The following is a 17,335-nucleotide window of genomic DNA, read 5'->3' as shown; positions in this document are numbered from 1 at the left end:
AAAAACTGTTAAAAAAAAACCAACTGAAGAAGCTTCAGTTCGTCCATCTCCTACCTCTTTAAAGAAGAGACATGCAGATGATTTAATCCGGTCACCGAAGAAGCACAAAGGCATTTCCATCAATGAATCAAAGAAAACTGCTCCTAAGGTGTGATTTCATACTTTTCTAACTTACTTAGGGTTCACATTTAGTCTATTATAGGTTTTCTTAACATTTATTTTATACTCAATAGATTTTCAATTAAGTTATATTTATTTAGGGTTTATACTTGATCTTGTGTATAATGTTTTTTAATTATGAACTTAGTAGTTATTAAACAAACAATTGTTATGTATTCTGTTTTTTATGTATTTGTTATTTTCCAGGTTTAGGTTTTTGGTTTTAAGTTTTATCAACCTGTTTTTCATTATGATTTGTAGCTGTTTTTGCAGGTTTGTTTGTTTTTTTTTTTTCAATTTTTTTGTTTTTATTTTCATTTCATTTTTTTTGTGTAATATTGGTTCATATCTAGTTGACATTGAGTTTTTATGAATTATGACATTTTTCGCTTTCATTTATGTACATCTATAGCAGTTTAAACTTAGTCGAGAAGAATTGTTATGTATTTGTTATTTTTCAGAATTAGGTTTTTTATTTTAAATTTTATCAACCTATTTTTCATTATGATTGTAACTGTTTTTGCATGTTTGTTTGTTTTTTTAATTTTTTTTGTGTAATGATGGTTCATATCTAGTTGACATTGAGTTTTTTTGAATTATGACATTTTTCGCTTTTCATTTATGTACAGCTATGGCAGTTTAAACTTAGTCGAGAAGTTCATTCTCACTCCAAGGTCGATACGCGCATGTCGTATGATATCATTTCCGAAATCAAATCGACTCTTAATGCCGGTGAATTGGAAATGTTCAGACAATGTTGCTTCGGGTACCTCATTGACATTCCAGAGATCACAATGCAAAATCAGATTATCCACTGTTTGTTACTAAGGGAGGTCGTACAATTGAACAAATCTGAATTATGGTTTGAAGTCGGCGGGTGTCGGCTGAAATTTGGCATTGAAGAATTTGCGCTGGTGTCTGGTTTAAACTGCCAAGGTGACAGCAGTAAATATGGCTATCCAAAAGTTGCAAATGGCCTTTATGACAAGTACTTCAGCGGGCTGCAATCGGTTTCTAAACAAACCCTTCAGGATTTGTTTTTATCTAGGCGTTGGGATTCGGAGGAGGACGGTTTTAAGCTCGCATTTATGCATTTTTTGCACAATTTCTTGCTTGCTTCACCAAAGACTGCTCGTATCCCTTTGAAAGACTTTGATGTCGTTGATTCTGCCGATTTTAATGACTATCCGTGGGGTGTTGATGTATTCAAGTGCACGTTTGATTCCCTGGCCACAAAAGCTGTTCTTACTCCGGGATGTCTTAAGGCTGAAGACAATGCTTACCACTATCGCCTAAATGGTTTTCCATATGTATTGCAATGCTGGTTCTATGAGTGCTGCCCGGCAGCCAAAAAAACTTTTGTTCAACTTGTGAACAAAACTGCTATCCCGCGTATTTTGAGATGGCAAGCATTTTTTCATCCAAAATACATTCCTGTCGACAGAGAACTCTTTGTTGAATTTGCATCTGATCAGGTTTGCAGATTTTTAATTTTATGATTTTTAAATTGAATTTATCATTTGCTTTTTTTCATGTATGGTTTACATTGGGTTCACATTTGGTATATGTGTAGGTGTTTTTTCGGTCTATTGTTCCAACCCCTGCAGAAAAGAATGCCCTTCCTTTAGGTGACTTTTTCAAAAAGAATAAGGGTAAGGGTAAGGCGGTGAATGATTCAAATGTTAGCCAAGTAGGTGGGAATGAAGACGGTTATTGTCCGGCGTTTGATATATCGAATGCTTCTGAATCAATAACGCAAACTTTGGATTTACGTAAAATGGAAAAGAAGCTTCAAGTTTTGATGGTTGGTCAGAAGACCATGCAGGCTGACATATTGGAGTTTAAACGTGTTTTCACTTGCAAATTTTCCGAAGTTTTGACAGTTGTAAATTCGTTAAATGCGATGCTTACTGATATTGTTGATTCAAAAAAGGTAACGTGTTTTGATTTTTAGTACTTTTATCATTTAATGTTACTGTTTTATGTTATTATAGTAGTTTACATTTTTTATTAATATGTACTGCTTTGCTCTAATTACAGGACAAAGTTGATGATTCCAATGTAGACGCCTCATCTTCTCGAGATGGCAGTGAACATGAGGATGATTCTAAATCATCTTCTATTGAACCTGAAGTTTCTATTGAAACAGAAAACACTGATTCTGAAGATTCTGCCATACTTTTAAAGGTTCAGTAAAATATAATTTATTGTATTTCATATTATGTTTTTGTAACTGAATATGAACTTAATATGAACTTCATATATGTAACAGACTCTGAGTAAGAAAAAGAAAGAATGTGATAGTTTGCAGACAAAAAGTGTTGAAAAGGAGAAAAATGCTGATCTTCCCGCGAAGAAAAATAGTTCTATAGGAACCGAAGGAGGAGTTGAAGATTCCGTTGATGCTCAAAAGGTCACGCATACTGATGAAATCGATCCTAAGTCTTATTCTGTAAAAGAAAATAGAGAAGGGGAGTCTTCAGATGAAGAAGAAAGTAATAAAAAAATGGAAGAGGTAGGGGAGCCTTCTGATGGAGAAGAAAGTGATGAAAAAAGTGAAGATGTAGGTGAGGAGGATGGTTCTAAAAAAATGGAAGATGCAGATTTGGTTGACGAGAAGGCTGGTGATTGGACTGACATTACTGATAATGTTCCAAATGAGAAGAATATGGAAGCTGATGCTGTGATTGCTTCGACTGCTAAGGTATATTTAATATTTATAAATTAAATTTTGTTAATTTTATTTACCTTTTTAATTTCAATTTATTAGGTTCCGCGTGAAAGTAAGGCGATTTCAATATCTCCAACATGCACTTTGACAGAAGAAATGTGTGATGAGGCTGAAAAAAAGGCATATGAATCCATTGCTAAATTAAAATCTAAGGAGGTATTGTTTTCTTTAATTTTTATTAACTGTTTAACTTTATATGTGATGGTTTATATTAGGTTATTATTGAGTTCATATCAGGTTACTAAAAATGTGTTTTTTTTACTTTTTGTAGATTGACTATATAGAAGCAAACTTCGGTACTGATTCTATTAACCCTGATGTTGTGACTCCAGTTCCTTCTAAAAGGATTGTAAAACCTAGTTTTTTAATGAAGTCACCATTTTTGAACGAGTTTGGTTCTTCTTCAGGCTGCATTATGCCGAAGCCGAGTAATGGCAGCGTCTGTCTTTGTCCATTTGACGGTAATTGCATTTTTTTTAGTGATGTCACTAAACAAGATATTGTTCGGAAATGGCTGGCAGAAGGCAATCCTAAAAGCTCCAGGTTCGTATGCTAACTCATTTTATGTTTAGAATTATTTTGTTTCACTTAGATTTTTTAATTTGTTTTCTTTTTGTTTTTAGGAAGAAAATATACGATTTAAAGACTGACATATTGCGTCCCCGTTTTTGTCTTGGCGTTGCTGACATTGACTCAAAAAGTTGGTTTTACAATCTTTTTCACATTGGACAGCCTATCGCGTGTTCTGTTAGTATCTTCTTTCTTATTTTTTCTTTTTATTATTTTATTTATTTATCATTTTAATTACTCATGATAGCTGCAATAACCATAAGTTGACTACATATCAACTTATCTTTATTTTTTATTTTTTTGCAGCATGTAGATATTTTGCTTTATTATCTGAGGAAAAAAATTAAAAACGGACGTGGTGCAAACAGAAGATGCACAACTACTGACAATTTTTTCGATCGACGTATTCAAGCCATATACGCTTTATACTTGAAAAAGCAAGATACGTCACTTGTTTCTTCGAAAAATACAGCGACTGAGTACATTTACGGTGGTCATATGCGTTGCAACACCAAGTGGGCTGATGTTGATGATGTTCTTTTCCCGATCAACTGCGGTAAAGATTGGCATTGGATATTGGCTCGGCTGAACTTCAAGGAACGATGCATATATGTCTACAATTCGTTGAGGTCAGTTCGAAGTGACTCATCTGCAATTGAGATCGTTAACTGCTATAGTGTGTTGCTTCCGCTCTTCCTTGAAGATGTCAAATTTTTTGAATCTCGAGATGACATAGACACTACCAGCGGTCCTTATGAGGGAAAGAGTATAACTGACCCATTCAGAATCGAGATTGTGCAGAACTTACCCATTCAAACTGATACGTAAGTCTTATATTTTTTACCATTTTTATTTAGTTGTTTTTTTTTAAGTTATGGTGGCAGAATATGAACTTGATGTGAACTGTATGTGAACCTTATGTCATTCTTATCTATTATACCTCTTTAACATTTTTATCTTACTTTTTGCAGTGATTGTGGAGTTCATATGTTTGCCGCTGCTGAGTTTTTTGTTGATGGAAAAGTTATGGGGCAAGATTTTAGTGCCAAAGAACACCGTGCTCGTTATGCTTCGTCATTATATTTTTATGGTCGTTGGAAGTACGAATCTTCAGTTCTTAGTGAAAATGAAGCTCCTTTGAAAATCAAGAGGGTGGCTTCTTAGGCATTTTTCCTTTTAGGATTTTATTTTGTTTTGTATCGGAAATATATCTGAATATTATCGTACTATCGTACTTTGGATGTTATTATTTGTCTTTTGTTTTTTATATTGTAAACAGAATTTATATTTTTAATTCTAGTTGACACCATTTTTCTCTCTTTTATTTTATTTTTAGTCTACTATACAATTAAACATTTATTTGTTTCTTTGTGTAGCTTTTAAATATTAATTAAAAGTTACAATTTTTTTTATACCTAATATAAGCCATATTTGAACATAACTCTGTACAACTCATACTTAAGGACTATATGTGAACTTAATATTAACCTTATGTCAACTTAAAAAAAAAACAAATCAACAAGTCTTTTTAAATTTATTACATATATTGTGGATTGCATTAATATATAGGACATTTTATATATAAAGAAATTGAAATTTATATTACTTTAAAACTTCAATATGTCTTTTTAATTGAAATGTATTTCAACCTCAAAACAACCTTATATCAACCTGAAGTGAACTTTAATAAATTGGATCATTTTTTCTTAGGCATATTCCTGCATGTCTTCACATTGTGTCCTTTTTTTTCACATCTGCTGCACTTGTTATGATTTGTAGTTTCCTCGGCAGATCTAATTCGTTTCTTCCTAGGCCTTCCCGACTTTGTTCTTCCTTGTGGTGTATTAACAATCTTTTGTGCCACTTCTTCTGGGACATTCCACAAACTTTCATCTACCACTGGATATACTGTTTCTTCATATGTCTTCAGTATTGTTTCTTTTGTGAAATAATGCGAACAAAATTTGTAAGGATCTTGATTGAATTCTTTGAGTATTGCCATTGCATGTGGGCAAGGAATTTCATCAATGTCGAATCTCCTACATGTGCACGTTCTTTCTTTAAGGTCGACAATGAACTTTGTTTTATGATCATAGACTGTCTTCACATTGTCATTTGAATTTGAAACCTGCATTTTTAGTTAAATGTCAGTAACCATATATGAACCATATGTTAACTATATGTGAACTGTACTTATTAAATTTTATATAATTAAATCATACCACTAATTTCAATGACTGAATGTAATTGTCATTCAATATATCTTCTGCTCTTTTTGATAGGTTTGTGAAAGTTGATCGTGCCAAATGCCTATTCGCGTAGCTCCATTCTTGCACCATTTTTCGTAGGTACTCAAGTAGTGTAGTGATTGGGAGATCCTTACCTGCCTTTATTCTTGAATTCATTGATTCTGCAATATTAGTTGTCATGACTTTGTGCCTGTTATTTTCGCAATGTGCTCGTGCCCATTTTTTATACTTAACAGCTTCTAGGTAAGTCTTTAAACCTCTGCACATACCGTCAAGTTGCTTCATGTAGTAGTCAAATGCCTCAGTTGTGTAGGCTTTTGCTGCCCCATAAAATGCTTCTCGTAGTGGTTTTGATGACTTCTTGAAGTTTCTTTTAACATTGTTGAATAAATGAAATGTGCACAATACATGGGAAGCTTCTGGAAAAACTGCAATGGCTGCATTTTTTATGCTTTCATGTCGATCAGAGACTATACACATGTCACTTCGCATCTTAAATGCATCTCTAATTCTCCTCATAAACCACTCCCAGGAGTCATCGTTTTCAGAATCCACTACTGAAAAAGCTAGAGGAAATATCTTACCATTTCCATCTTGTGCACATGCTGTTAAAAGCATACCTCCATAGGCTGAAGTAAGGAAAGTGCCATCAACAGCAATTACCGGAATGCAGAACTCCCATCCTTTTATAGATGCATTCAATGCCATGAAAACATAAAGGAAGCTATTGTCATCTTTTACTTCCAACTTGACAAACGAACCCGGATTTGCAACCACTAGCATGTACAAGTAGCTTGGTATTAATGAAAAAGAGTCATAAGGTTTTCCTCTTACCATTTCTTGAGCTACTACTTTCGATCTGTAGGCTTTAGAGTAGCTCATTTTTATTCCATGATCATCTCTCATGTCTCTCAAAATATCAGCCGGTTTGTATACAGTTTTGAGGTTGGTGTACTTGGATTTAATGTATTCACCAATTACACTCGATGTTGCCTGCCTTTGATCACTAGTTCTCACAACCATTGAGCAATTGTGGTTAATAATAAGTTTTCGAATGATAAAAATCTGTGATGTTCCTTTTCTTGAAGCATTAAGTTTCCATGTGCAATTTGTATCCAAACAACTCAAGAAATATTGCCTTTCACATGATCTCCGTACCTTGAATTGAAAATGGTTGTTGATTGCATAAGAGCTCAAAACTGATTTCAAAACATCTTTGTTCTTGTATGACTGTCCTTCTTTGATTTCTCTATGTTTTGTGTCTGTTATTAAATTATCATCTTTGAAGTTACTTTCCACTTCATCTTCATCATGTGTGAACTCATTGTTCAAAAATCTAGCATAGTTTATCACATCGGACATCTGTTCTTTCCTTTTTTCACTTGTTGAGCCTACCTCATATGTTGATCTTGATGCATTTGCTGATTGTTGTCCTGACTGCACATCCGCATTTGATACATTGAAAGTTGAGTCAAAGAATGCCACTTCATTTCCGGACGATATGAATGAAATGCATAACGGGTACATCATGCAATCTGTTGCATTCTTTTTCAGCTCCAAGTAGAATGACAAATTTCCATTGTCTGTTATTTTCATTGGTGGATAATTGTTTTTGACTTGATACTTAATTTCCAGGGAAGTTGACATAAGGTTGATATTGAGTTGCTTTGACAGAATTTCCAATAAACTGTTGTAGTCACTGTCTTCTTTAACCAATATTCCCATTGGTTCAAAATTTACATACTCCATGTTTTGATTCCATTCTCCATTGTAGTGAACAAATATCAAAATACTATGCATATCTGTTTTTTCACATAAACATAATGAAAAAAATCATTATTCAAAACAGTTACAGTTAATAATGTAATGCACTTGAAATCATATAATTTCATAATCATGTAATCTAACCTTAATAAATCAAAATTTTGTCTGTTGAAATCGAATTAGATTCTCTTTTAATTTGAAATCCTTACTATAAACTTATTAAACTTATATTTAACTGAATTTACTATATATTTTTGTAATGTGTTATTATACAGATTTTCTTTATTTCTTATATTACTGATAACTAACATGGTTTGAGCTTGATCTTGAAGCTATCAATGGCAGAAAAATGGATAGAAGAGCAGCTCGATTTTTATATAAATCACAGAGATCAACTTGACTTAAAGGAAACGATTATTACTAACCTTGTTTGATCTTGACTGCGAAGCTATCAATGGACGAAAATTGAACAGAGATCAGCTCGGTAATGGAGTTAAGATGAGTATAATTTTTCTTTATAAATTCATTAACAATGGCAGATTTGATTGAGGTTGAAGATGAAGATTGTGTTTGATGTTTGTTTGGAAAGAAAGTCTTTCCTATATTATACACGTTATTAGCTTGAGGTTATAAATGTCCTTTATTTTTTATTTGTAACTGATTTTGGGGTATTGAGGGATTCTTGCAAACTTTCCTATTATTTTGAGGGATTATTGCTTAAATAGAAAAGTTGAGGGAAAAACAATAGAAGGGGGACCATTTAGGGGAATCATGTAAATTGCTCTTTTAATTTCTTTCACCTATGCTAATTTATTGATTACATTAAAAGGCTAAACACGGGAATATTTTACATGCACTACATAAATCATTCTTACCCTACACATGTCATCTTATTTTCATTTTTATTTTAAGAGATCAACACATGTTGTCTTTATCTTCTTCCACTCTACTCTTTCTATTTTCTTATACACCATGAACTGTTACTATTAAATTTTTTCCATTTCAAATTTCCTTCAAAATTCCACCATCTTTGTCAATTTAATTAACTTCCTTATTATAAAGTCACGATTTTTCATCTTCTTTACTTCATTTTTTTAAAATTGTATTTTTTAATATTTTTTTTATCTTGAACAAAATTATTATTATTTTCTGGATGGAGACAAAAAAGATTTATCAGTTGTTTTTTTTGGGGTACCATGATTTTTTTAGAATAATTAGAAAAGAATTGAAATTTTTAAAAAACGTATTTTTGATTGCGGGTGCTTTTTATTTCTTGGTTTGATTGAGCAATTTTTGTTACTCGTATTTTTTTTCTTGTTCAAGCTAAGAAACTGAAGAAAAAAAAATTAACATAAAAACTCGAGATCTAATATTACTAGTTTTAGTAATTTTAATCTAAATACTTTTATTTATTTTAAAATTAAATTTAAATCTTCAATTAAATATTACTAGTTTTAGTCATTCATCATCTTTTTTTTTAATAAAAAACACCTCTAATTTTAAGTAATTTTTGTCGTATTTTGAACTTTCTCTCTATAAAATAATTGTAATATATATACTTGTATTAATAATATATTAAATTATGTTTTGTAGGTTATTTAAATTGATTTAGAGATGAAAATTATGTTATTAATTATATTAATTTATTTCAATTCTTAACAATATAATAATTTAACTTTTTTTTTAAGTGACAATGCATTTCTTTTAAAAATATGATAACACTGCAAATGTTAAAGTGATGTATTATTTTATGTATTCATATGTATCATCTATTTATATTATTTAAGAGATGTATTATTTTATGTATTCATATGTATCATCTATTTATATTATTTAAGAGATGTATTATTTTATGTATTCATATGTATCATCTATTTATATTATTTAAGACATGTATTATTTTTTATTTTTTTATACATTATGTGATATAAATAGTATATTACTATTTGCTAACATCTCTTATGTGTTTTTCTTATTTGTAGTTTATGGTTTCAACAGTGTCTTTAGTGAGAAGTTTAATACATAATTTTTTTTAGAAAATATACTTAAGTTGTCTCTAAGATGTATGAAACATGTATTTAAGTTGTCTCTCATACATTATTGATACATCTCTGATACATCGTGGGATAAAGATGTAGAGGAGGAGATTAGAATTTTCAAGAGGGCTAGTGTTTACGTGTTGCCAGCCATAAGAATTGTGAAAGTTCTTTGCAACCAAACCTCATCAACCTTGTCATTCAATCCATTTGCTGGAAGTGTATAATTCGATAGAGTTTAATTCAATTTATTTGTTTTATTAAAAATGACAGTATATTTATTTAGAAAATATGATAGCACTTCAAATGAGAAAGCAATGTATTATTTATGTATTTAAGATTTATCATGTCTAAGATATATTTTCTCCAATAAGTTTCATTAATAGTATGTGATTGTCTTCAAGATACATCTTGAATACATATCAGATACATATGTTATACATATCAGATGCATGTCAGAAACAGCTCAAATACATTTATTTTTAAATATATATTAATTCATCAAAAGTGTTTGACATGTTTCTTAGATGTATTTATTAGATCAATTTTTAAAATATAAAATATACATGATAAATATATTTTTGATATGCGTCTTCTCGTTAATGGTGGTACCTCAATGCCTTCGAGATATATTTTCGGTACATCTCATATACATTTTCGATACATCTCGGATACGTCATCAATATATATCAGAAACAACTCAAAGAATATTTAAATATATATTATATAAATATATATGTCTTTTAGATGTATTTTTAGATACATTTTTCATATACAATTAAAACATGATAAATATATTATTAATACGTATCATTGATAAATAATTTACATAATTTACAGAGCATATGACATGTTTTTTTATTTTAATGTATGTTATAGATAAATTTCAACTACTCGTAAGTTATATATTCAATGCGTTAAATATGTAACTCAAATACAAATACGATACATATTCAACACATCTTTTGTACATATCAGAAATAATTTAGACCTATATTTTTTATTTTAATATATGTATTATGTGTGTATTTTGAGATGTAGTATTGTCGATAGCTAATAAATTATCGACATATCTCTGATACATTGTGGATAATAGTGGTTTTTAATTCAAGTGAGAATGTTTATGTTGATAAAAGTCGAGTTAAAAAAAATCGCAACTTATTATTTTTATGTTTCAATTTATAGTGAATAGTAACATATCAAAATATTGTTTACATTATTTGATGCGTGAATTTTAATTAAAGCACGTGATACATATATCTTTTAATTCAAAATATATTATACATACACCTTAGAGACACATAAATAATACATATTAATAATATATGTATTTATTTATTTATTTATTTATTTTTGTTTTAAAAATATGAAAAAATAATAATCAGATATGTCCTTTATACATGTCTGATACATAACAAATACATAAATGATACAAGTCTGAAATTTTGACAAACTGACGCGTGACTGACGCGCGTGTCAGACGTATGTCAGACGCGTTTCTGACGCGTTTTTGACTTATTCTGACGCGTTTTTGACCTTTTTTTTATTTGTTTTGTATGTGCCATGTGTTGCATCCTCATTGTTAAGGTATTAAATGTAAAGTTTCTATTTTTTGAGGTGCTCATGTAATATTTTAACAAATTTAGCATTGTTGTTAGTTTCTTCCTCTTTTTGTATAGTTTTGTCATTTTCTCTTAACTATTTATAGTTGGGCTTTTTAAAAAAATTATTGGAAAGTTTACATATTACCTCAAAAATAAAAATATTTGCACTTTTTACTTCAATACGGAAAAGTTGTCAAAAATACCTCACGTTTTTTTCAGATTTATATTTTTACTCTCGGTATTAAAATAATTATTTTTTTACTCCATTATCATTAAGGTATCAGTGGCATTATCATTAATGTGTTATGGTACCTATATGATAATGTAGAGATAACGTCATGATAATATAGTGATAATGTTATGATAAAACAGTGTTTGATTAACATGTCGGTATCACTATATTATCATGACTTTATCATATGATACTGACATGATAGTCAAACATTGTTTTATTATAACATTATCACTACATTATCATGATGTTATCACTATATTATCATATAGGTAACTTAACACAAAATCCTTACTAATACAATTAAAAGATATTAAACAAAATAAAATTAAAAAATAATCATTGAAAAGCATACAAATAACTGTGATTTTATTTATAGATTTTTATTCATAAAAAAATTATCAATAACTCCCTTATAATTTTATTATGAATACGTCTTTCTAGATTTTAACAAATTTGTAAAATTAAAATTAATTAATTTATATTATTATTACTATTTTGATTTTTTATTAAATAAATATCATGCTAGGATTGGAATACAGGGGTTAGAATTTTAGGAGTTGAAATTTAGAGGTTAAAATTTTTAGGTTTTAGAAAAATATAGGGATTAGGAATTTAAGTTACAAATCATTAAACACTAATAATCATTAGCATTTAATCATTAAACACTAAGTTCATATAAAAAAGAGAGTAAATTACGTTGAGTCTTTGAAATATAACATAATTAATAGTTTGGTATTTTTTATTTTAAAAGTTTATTTAATGGTCTTTCAATTTAAATTCAGGTAACTAGTAAGTCCGTTCGGTAATTGCGACACTTATTTTCAAACGATTTGGTACCCCGCCTTTAATTTCGTGAACGATTTCTCTATCACTTTTAAATTTGTTAAACGATTAGGTAATTCACTTTTAAACGATTTGGTATATCGATTTCAGTTCCGTTAAACGACTTGATCCCCCAAATTAACAGGGGGTCTCTTAATTAACGGAATTAGAACCGGGGGATCTTTAAGTAGACTTTTAAAACAAAAGGTACTAAATTGTTAATAAGGGGTCTCTTAGTTAACAAAATTAAAATTGGGGATCTTTAAGTATACTTTTAAAATAAGAGGTACTAAATTATTAATTATGATATATCTAAGGGACCTAAGCGTAATTTGTTAAAATATCATACATTAAAGCGGCTTTACATGGAGCGGGAAAAACAGAAAAGGGAAATAAGCAGTTACACAAAAATAGTGAATTGAAAAGCGTGAAATCAGAAACGCTCTCAAGAGAATCGCATAAGAGCTCAAGAAAATGAATCACAAACTGAATCATGGTAATTTAATTCTTGATCAAATTTCATAATCATGATTAGGTTATTAATTTACATTATTGATACCAGGGGCGAACATATGAAGAGCGTATGGTGGGTAACTGCCCACCTTATAATTTTGAGTACCTTTAAAAAATGTTTATATGGAATTGAAAAATATAAATTTGTCACTTTAAATTATATAGTTTAACCACCTTAAAATTAATTTGTTGCCAATTTTTTTCATCTTATAAAGTTTCAATATATTTTTGATCATCTTATAAAATATTTCTGGGTCTGCCACTGATTGATACCTCAATATTTACAAGAATCGCAAGAAAAGCCATCATCATAATCTTGATTTATGTTACTAAACACATTTTTCATGAAAAATCATTATCTGTTAGGTTACGAATTTATAATATTCAGTTTATATAATTGATAATAACTTAAAAATTTGGTTTTTTCACAAAAAAACATAAACATTTGATATATGATTGGCTTTTGTAGGACGGTGAGCGACGGACAAGACGGTATTAATCAAAATGAACCAGCGCATCTTGAAACAATTTATGTTGCTCTAGCGCCAAAGGGACTCGGGGAAGGAAACACAAGTGAAAGGTGAGTCATTATTAGTAACTTATATTTTAGTTGTATTTTGGTTCAGTTTTTTGGGTGATCTGTAGAGAATATAAAGCTTTAAAGATCAATAACAAAGGGATTACCAAATTGCTCATTTTATTAAAATTTGATATAAAGATATTTATAATAGCTGGCTAACAAATCTACCACTAAACACGTTGCCTATGTAGCACAGAAACGGAAACGACACGAAATAGACTAATCACAACTGACACTATATTACATATTTTAATCAACTCTTAATACATACACGCTTAACTAAATTATATTGACTTTTAATTATTTATAAATTATTTTAATGAAGACTGTTATTGTGATCTTTTCATGTCCACCCCCTAAATAAGTTACAGATAGATCAGGAATCCTCCAAACTGGTTCGGTTCCAGAATGAATTAGGATATATACTATATTACTTGGCCAAATCATAAAGGGGTTTTGTAAAAAGATGCTATATATAATCTCCAGTTTTAAACAAAATCTTATGAAAACCACTGGACGATGGACGATAGTAATAATTTTAGAGGGTGGAACGAAATACCAGCGGAAATAATTTGGTTGATGATGGAAAAACTACACTGAATAGATAATATCCAATTAGTGGCGGTTTGCAAGATCTGCTTGCGCGGCTCTGTCCACTATTATATAATTTTAAAAATTCAATGGTTATAATCTTTGGAAAATTTTTAGGAATTATTTTCAAAATATGTGTTTTTGGCAAAGTATTTACACCATTTTGGCCAATCTTTCCATTATTTCCTACGTTACCTAATGAGCTAATTTATTTACCAAAAATACTCATTATATAAAGAAATCTTATCTCATTTTAGGTTAAAATTTTACATAAACACTCTTTTTTCTCTTTGTTCTCTCTCAAAGTTCCTATTCTTTTCTTCTTCTTTTTCGTTTGATTTTCAGTTTTCTCTCCTCCGGTTACTTTTCCGTTCGTCTCTTCCGTTCGCGCTATGGATTTCTCAACTCGTTTTTAGATTTGTGTAATTTTTTAGGATTCATGGTAATTATTAGCCCCAATATGGACATACCTTAAACAGCTAAGGCGCCTCTAAGTGTATTGAGAGATCGTGGGTTCAATTTTTTCCTCTGAAACTAACAATTAGATAGTTTAAAACGTATTAATTTATTAAATAAATAAGTTGTATTAGAATTTGAAGTCTTGACACAATTAGTTAAATATATCAGTTTCAGATTGAAATGTCTAAATTTAAATAGATACACAATACGTGACACGGTAGTACAAATTTTTAGTCTACGATAACATAATATGTTATTTGAATAAATTAATAAATTTAACAATGACAAATAATTTGATCAAACTATATTTTAAGACTTAAGAATTTTTTAGTTTGATGTAAGATCAATCATAGCCCAATTAGATGTCGACTTCATTCAAAAATCCATTAGAAAATTAAATATTGTATTTTTTTCTTATTTTTTACATTAACATAACAAAAAAACTTTTAAAAAGTGTTTTATATTACTGTTTAAAATGACAATTTAACCTAAAGAGATACTATAGTAACGCAAATACTATTTATGCTATAGCTCATTCGTTAATATAATAATTTTAATGTCATTTTTTTTGACAGAATTGGTGTTATTTAATGTCCTTATTGACTTCAAAAAAAAGCAATAAGATGTAAAATAAAGATGATGGAATCAAAATAAAATGGCCAAATGTTGTAAAAAGGTCAAACCTTTTACAAAAATTTCACAAAAGTCCTGACCTTTTAATTTTGTCGATTTTGGCCAAAAACTGATTATTTGGTTTCACAAAAGTCCTGACCTTTCAATTTTGTCGATTTTGGCAAAAAATGAATTATTTAGTTTCACAAAAGTCCCGACCTTTCAATATTTGGTATGCCACATAGGCGTCACATAGGCAAATTAAAATCAAACTGAGAGTTGGCCACAATTGAAACCAAATAATTTGTTTTTGGCCAAAATCGACAAAATTAAAAGGTCAGGACTTTTGTAAAACTTTTATGAAAGATTTGGCCTTTTTACGACATTTGGCAAAATAAAATGCATTTCGAAAGAGAATTGTATAAATGAAAATAAGATTTAGCCAAGTTGAATTGAACTAATTTTTTTTGGCTAAATGTGATGTTGAGTTGCCGCCATAAGATTTAGCCAAAACTTGAACAAAAAATTCAAAAAAAAAAGATAATTTTTTTTAAAACTTGGCGCCTTCATCTTCTTCTTTCCCTCCACATCAAATCCAATTTCCGTTCCTTCAAATCTTCTCTCCCGCTTACTCTCTTATTTATCTCACCAAACAAAAATTTCGAAACAGTTAGTTTCGCTCTCTTTATCTCTGTCTCCATCTCTCTCACTCTTAAAAACGAAACCAATTAAGAAAATTACAGAGAAAAAATGGCGGCCTCTGCCAAGTTTCAAGCTTTACCTCCTCTCAAAAGATTAAGACTGTTACAACAGCAAAACGAGCTTGAAAATAACAAAGAAAATGAACCCATTACTTCATTTCAACTTCCCGCCAAGAAACGTAAGCAGTCCCGCCACTCCCTTTCCCCTGAAAAATCACTCGCCGCCGCCTCCGTTGGCGGCAGACCCACCACCTATTCTTTGCCCGCCAAGAAACGGATATGGGCTTTTAATCCCGATTTCATCTCAGATTCTAACCCGTTTTCTCCGATTGATCTCAATCTTGAGTATAAACCCTCGTCCGACGACATCGAAATCAAACCGATTCAAACCGCCGATCAGAACTTACAACCAACGGATGATGAAGAAGAAGAAGAAGCTGACGACGGGATTTTATGCGCCGTTTGTCAAAGCACCGACGGCGACCCAACAGACCCGATAGTATTCTGCGACGGCTGTGATCTAATGGTGCACACTACTTGCTACGGTAATCCGTTAATTAACGGCGTTCCTGACGGCGATTGGTTCTGTACTCACTGTTTAGCTTCTCAATCTGACAACAATAATAACGAAAACCAAATTCAAATCTCGTGTTGTTTATGTACAACTAAGGGTGGAGCTTTAAAGCCCACCAAAAACGGCCAATGGGCGCACATTGTCTGCGCAGTTCTGGTTCCCGAAGTGTTCTTCGAGGACCCGGTGGGGCGTGAAGGGATTGACTGCTCGAAAATCCCGAAAAGGCGGTGGGACGGGAAATGTTGTGTCTGTAAGAGTAGAAAAGGGTGCGTTATTGAATGCTCTGAGGAAAATTGTGGATTGGCGTTTCATGTTAGTTGTGGAGTGAGTGAAGATTTTTGCATTGAGTATAAGGAATGTAGGAGAAAAGATGAGGCTATTGTTGCTGGGTTTTGTAGAGATCATACTGTTCTTTGGAAGAAGGTGATTAGATTTTGTGTTTTGATTCTTGATTTGTGGGTGTGTTTTTTTGGGATGTTCTTGATTTTTTTTCTTGTTTGTTTTGATTTTTTTGCAGCAACAGAAGACTGGGAAGTTCAAGATTGTGGCTAAAGATGAGCATAAGAGGAAGTAATTGACTGTTTTGATGGGAATTTTTTGTTTTTGTTTGGTAATTTGGGATTGGTATATGGAATTTGATTCACAGTTTTTTTGTTTTTGTTTTTCATAACAAAGATATGCAGTTTTATCAATGAAATTAGAGTTTCTGTTGATTTCATATTTATGATTATTAAATTAAAACTATGGAATTGAATGAAATATAGCTCTATAGTATAGGTGTGGTTCTTCTACAAAGTATCCACTATTGCTTTCAAAATAATTATGTACACAAAACTCGATCGAAAAAAGTGAATTAGGGGTTTCCACCGAATAGTAGAATTGACCAATCTCCTAAATGTCGGAGATTTTTAAAATGACATTTTCGGAACCATAACATAAATCAGTTTAGTTTGGTTCAGAGATTCAATCTAAGAGTTTTGTACGATTTAATACAAAAATCACTAAAATGAAGAGTGAATAATCTAACAATAAAATTATAAAAACATTTTCACCACTCAACTTTTCTAGCTGGTGCTGCTGCCATTGCTGCTAGTAGATTGATAGCTCATCAAGGAATTCTTTAGGTATATATTGT

At 30.6% G+C, this 17,335-nt stretch overlaps 4 protein-coding genes across 4 annotated transcripts; 3 read left to right on the top strand and 1 right to left on the bottom strand.

Annotated features, from left to right (window-relative positions):
• Window positions 1-469: 469 nt before the first annotated feature.
• Window positions 470-3,912, top strand: LOC126680742 (uncharacterized). The gene is made up of 7 exons (XM_056105703.1): window positions 470-1,634; window positions 1,733-2,092; window positions 2,200-2,346; window positions 2,432-2,863; window positions 2,930-3,046; window positions 3,162-3,637; window positions 3,767-3,912. The coding sequence occupies exons 1-6, from the start codon at window positions 846-848 to the stop codon at window positions 3,444-3,446; spliced, it is 2,130 nt and encodes a 709-aa protein (XP_055961678.1). The 5' UTR covers window positions 470-845; the 3' UTR covers window positions 3,447-3,637; window positions 3,767-3,912.
• LOC130015493 (uncharacterized) lies at window positions 3,701-4,754 on the top strand. Its single transcript, XM_056105751.1, has 3 exons — window positions 3,701-3,709; window positions 3,767-4,284; window positions 4,432-4,754. The coding sequence occupies exons 1-3, from the start codon at window positions 3,701-3,703 to the stop codon at window positions 4,622-4,624; spliced, it is 720 nt and encodes a 239-aa protein (XP_055961726.1). The 3' UTR covers window positions 4,625-4,754.
• A 361-nt stretch (window positions 4,755-5,115) lies between these two features.
• On the bottom strand, window positions 5,116-8,232 carry LOC126682721 (uncharacterized). Its single transcript, XM_050378466.2, has 3 exons — window positions 7,899-8,232; window positions 5,683-7,511; window positions 5,116-5,588 (listed from the first exon to the last, which is right to left on the bottom strand). The coding sequence occupies exons 2-3, from the start codon at window positions 7,507-7,509 to the stop codon at window positions 5,157-5,159; spliced, it is 2,259 nt and encodes a 752-aa protein (XP_050234423.1). The 5' UTR covers window positions 7,510-7,511; window positions 7,899-8,232; the 3' UTR covers window positions 5,116-5,156.
• A 7,312-nt stretch (window positions 8,233-15,544) lies between these two features.
• Window positions 15,545-16,918, top strand: LOC126680131 (uncharacterized). Its single transcript, XM_050375186.2, has 2 exons — window positions 15,545-16,623; window positions 16,718-16,918. Exons 1-2 carry the CDS (start codon window positions 15,676-15,678, stop codon window positions 16,772-16,774), a joined length of 1,005 nt encoding a protein of 334 aa, XP_050231143.1. The 5' UTR covers window positions 15,545-15,675; the 3' UTR covers window positions 16,775-16,918.
• Window positions 16,919-17,335: the final 417 nt, after the last annotated feature.

This window comes from Mercurialis annua, linkage group LG5 (genome assembly GCF_937616625.2).
Source record: "Mercurialis annua linkage group LG5, ddMerAnnu1.2, whole genome shotgun sequence".
Classification (NCBI taxonomy): domain Eukaryota; kingdom Viridiplantae; phylum Streptophyta; class Magnoliopsida; order Malpighiales; family Euphorbiaceae; genus Mercurialis; species Mercurialis annua.
The sequence above is the reverse complement of the archived record's forward strand: the minus strand, read 5'-3'. Positions and strand labels throughout refer to the sequence as shown.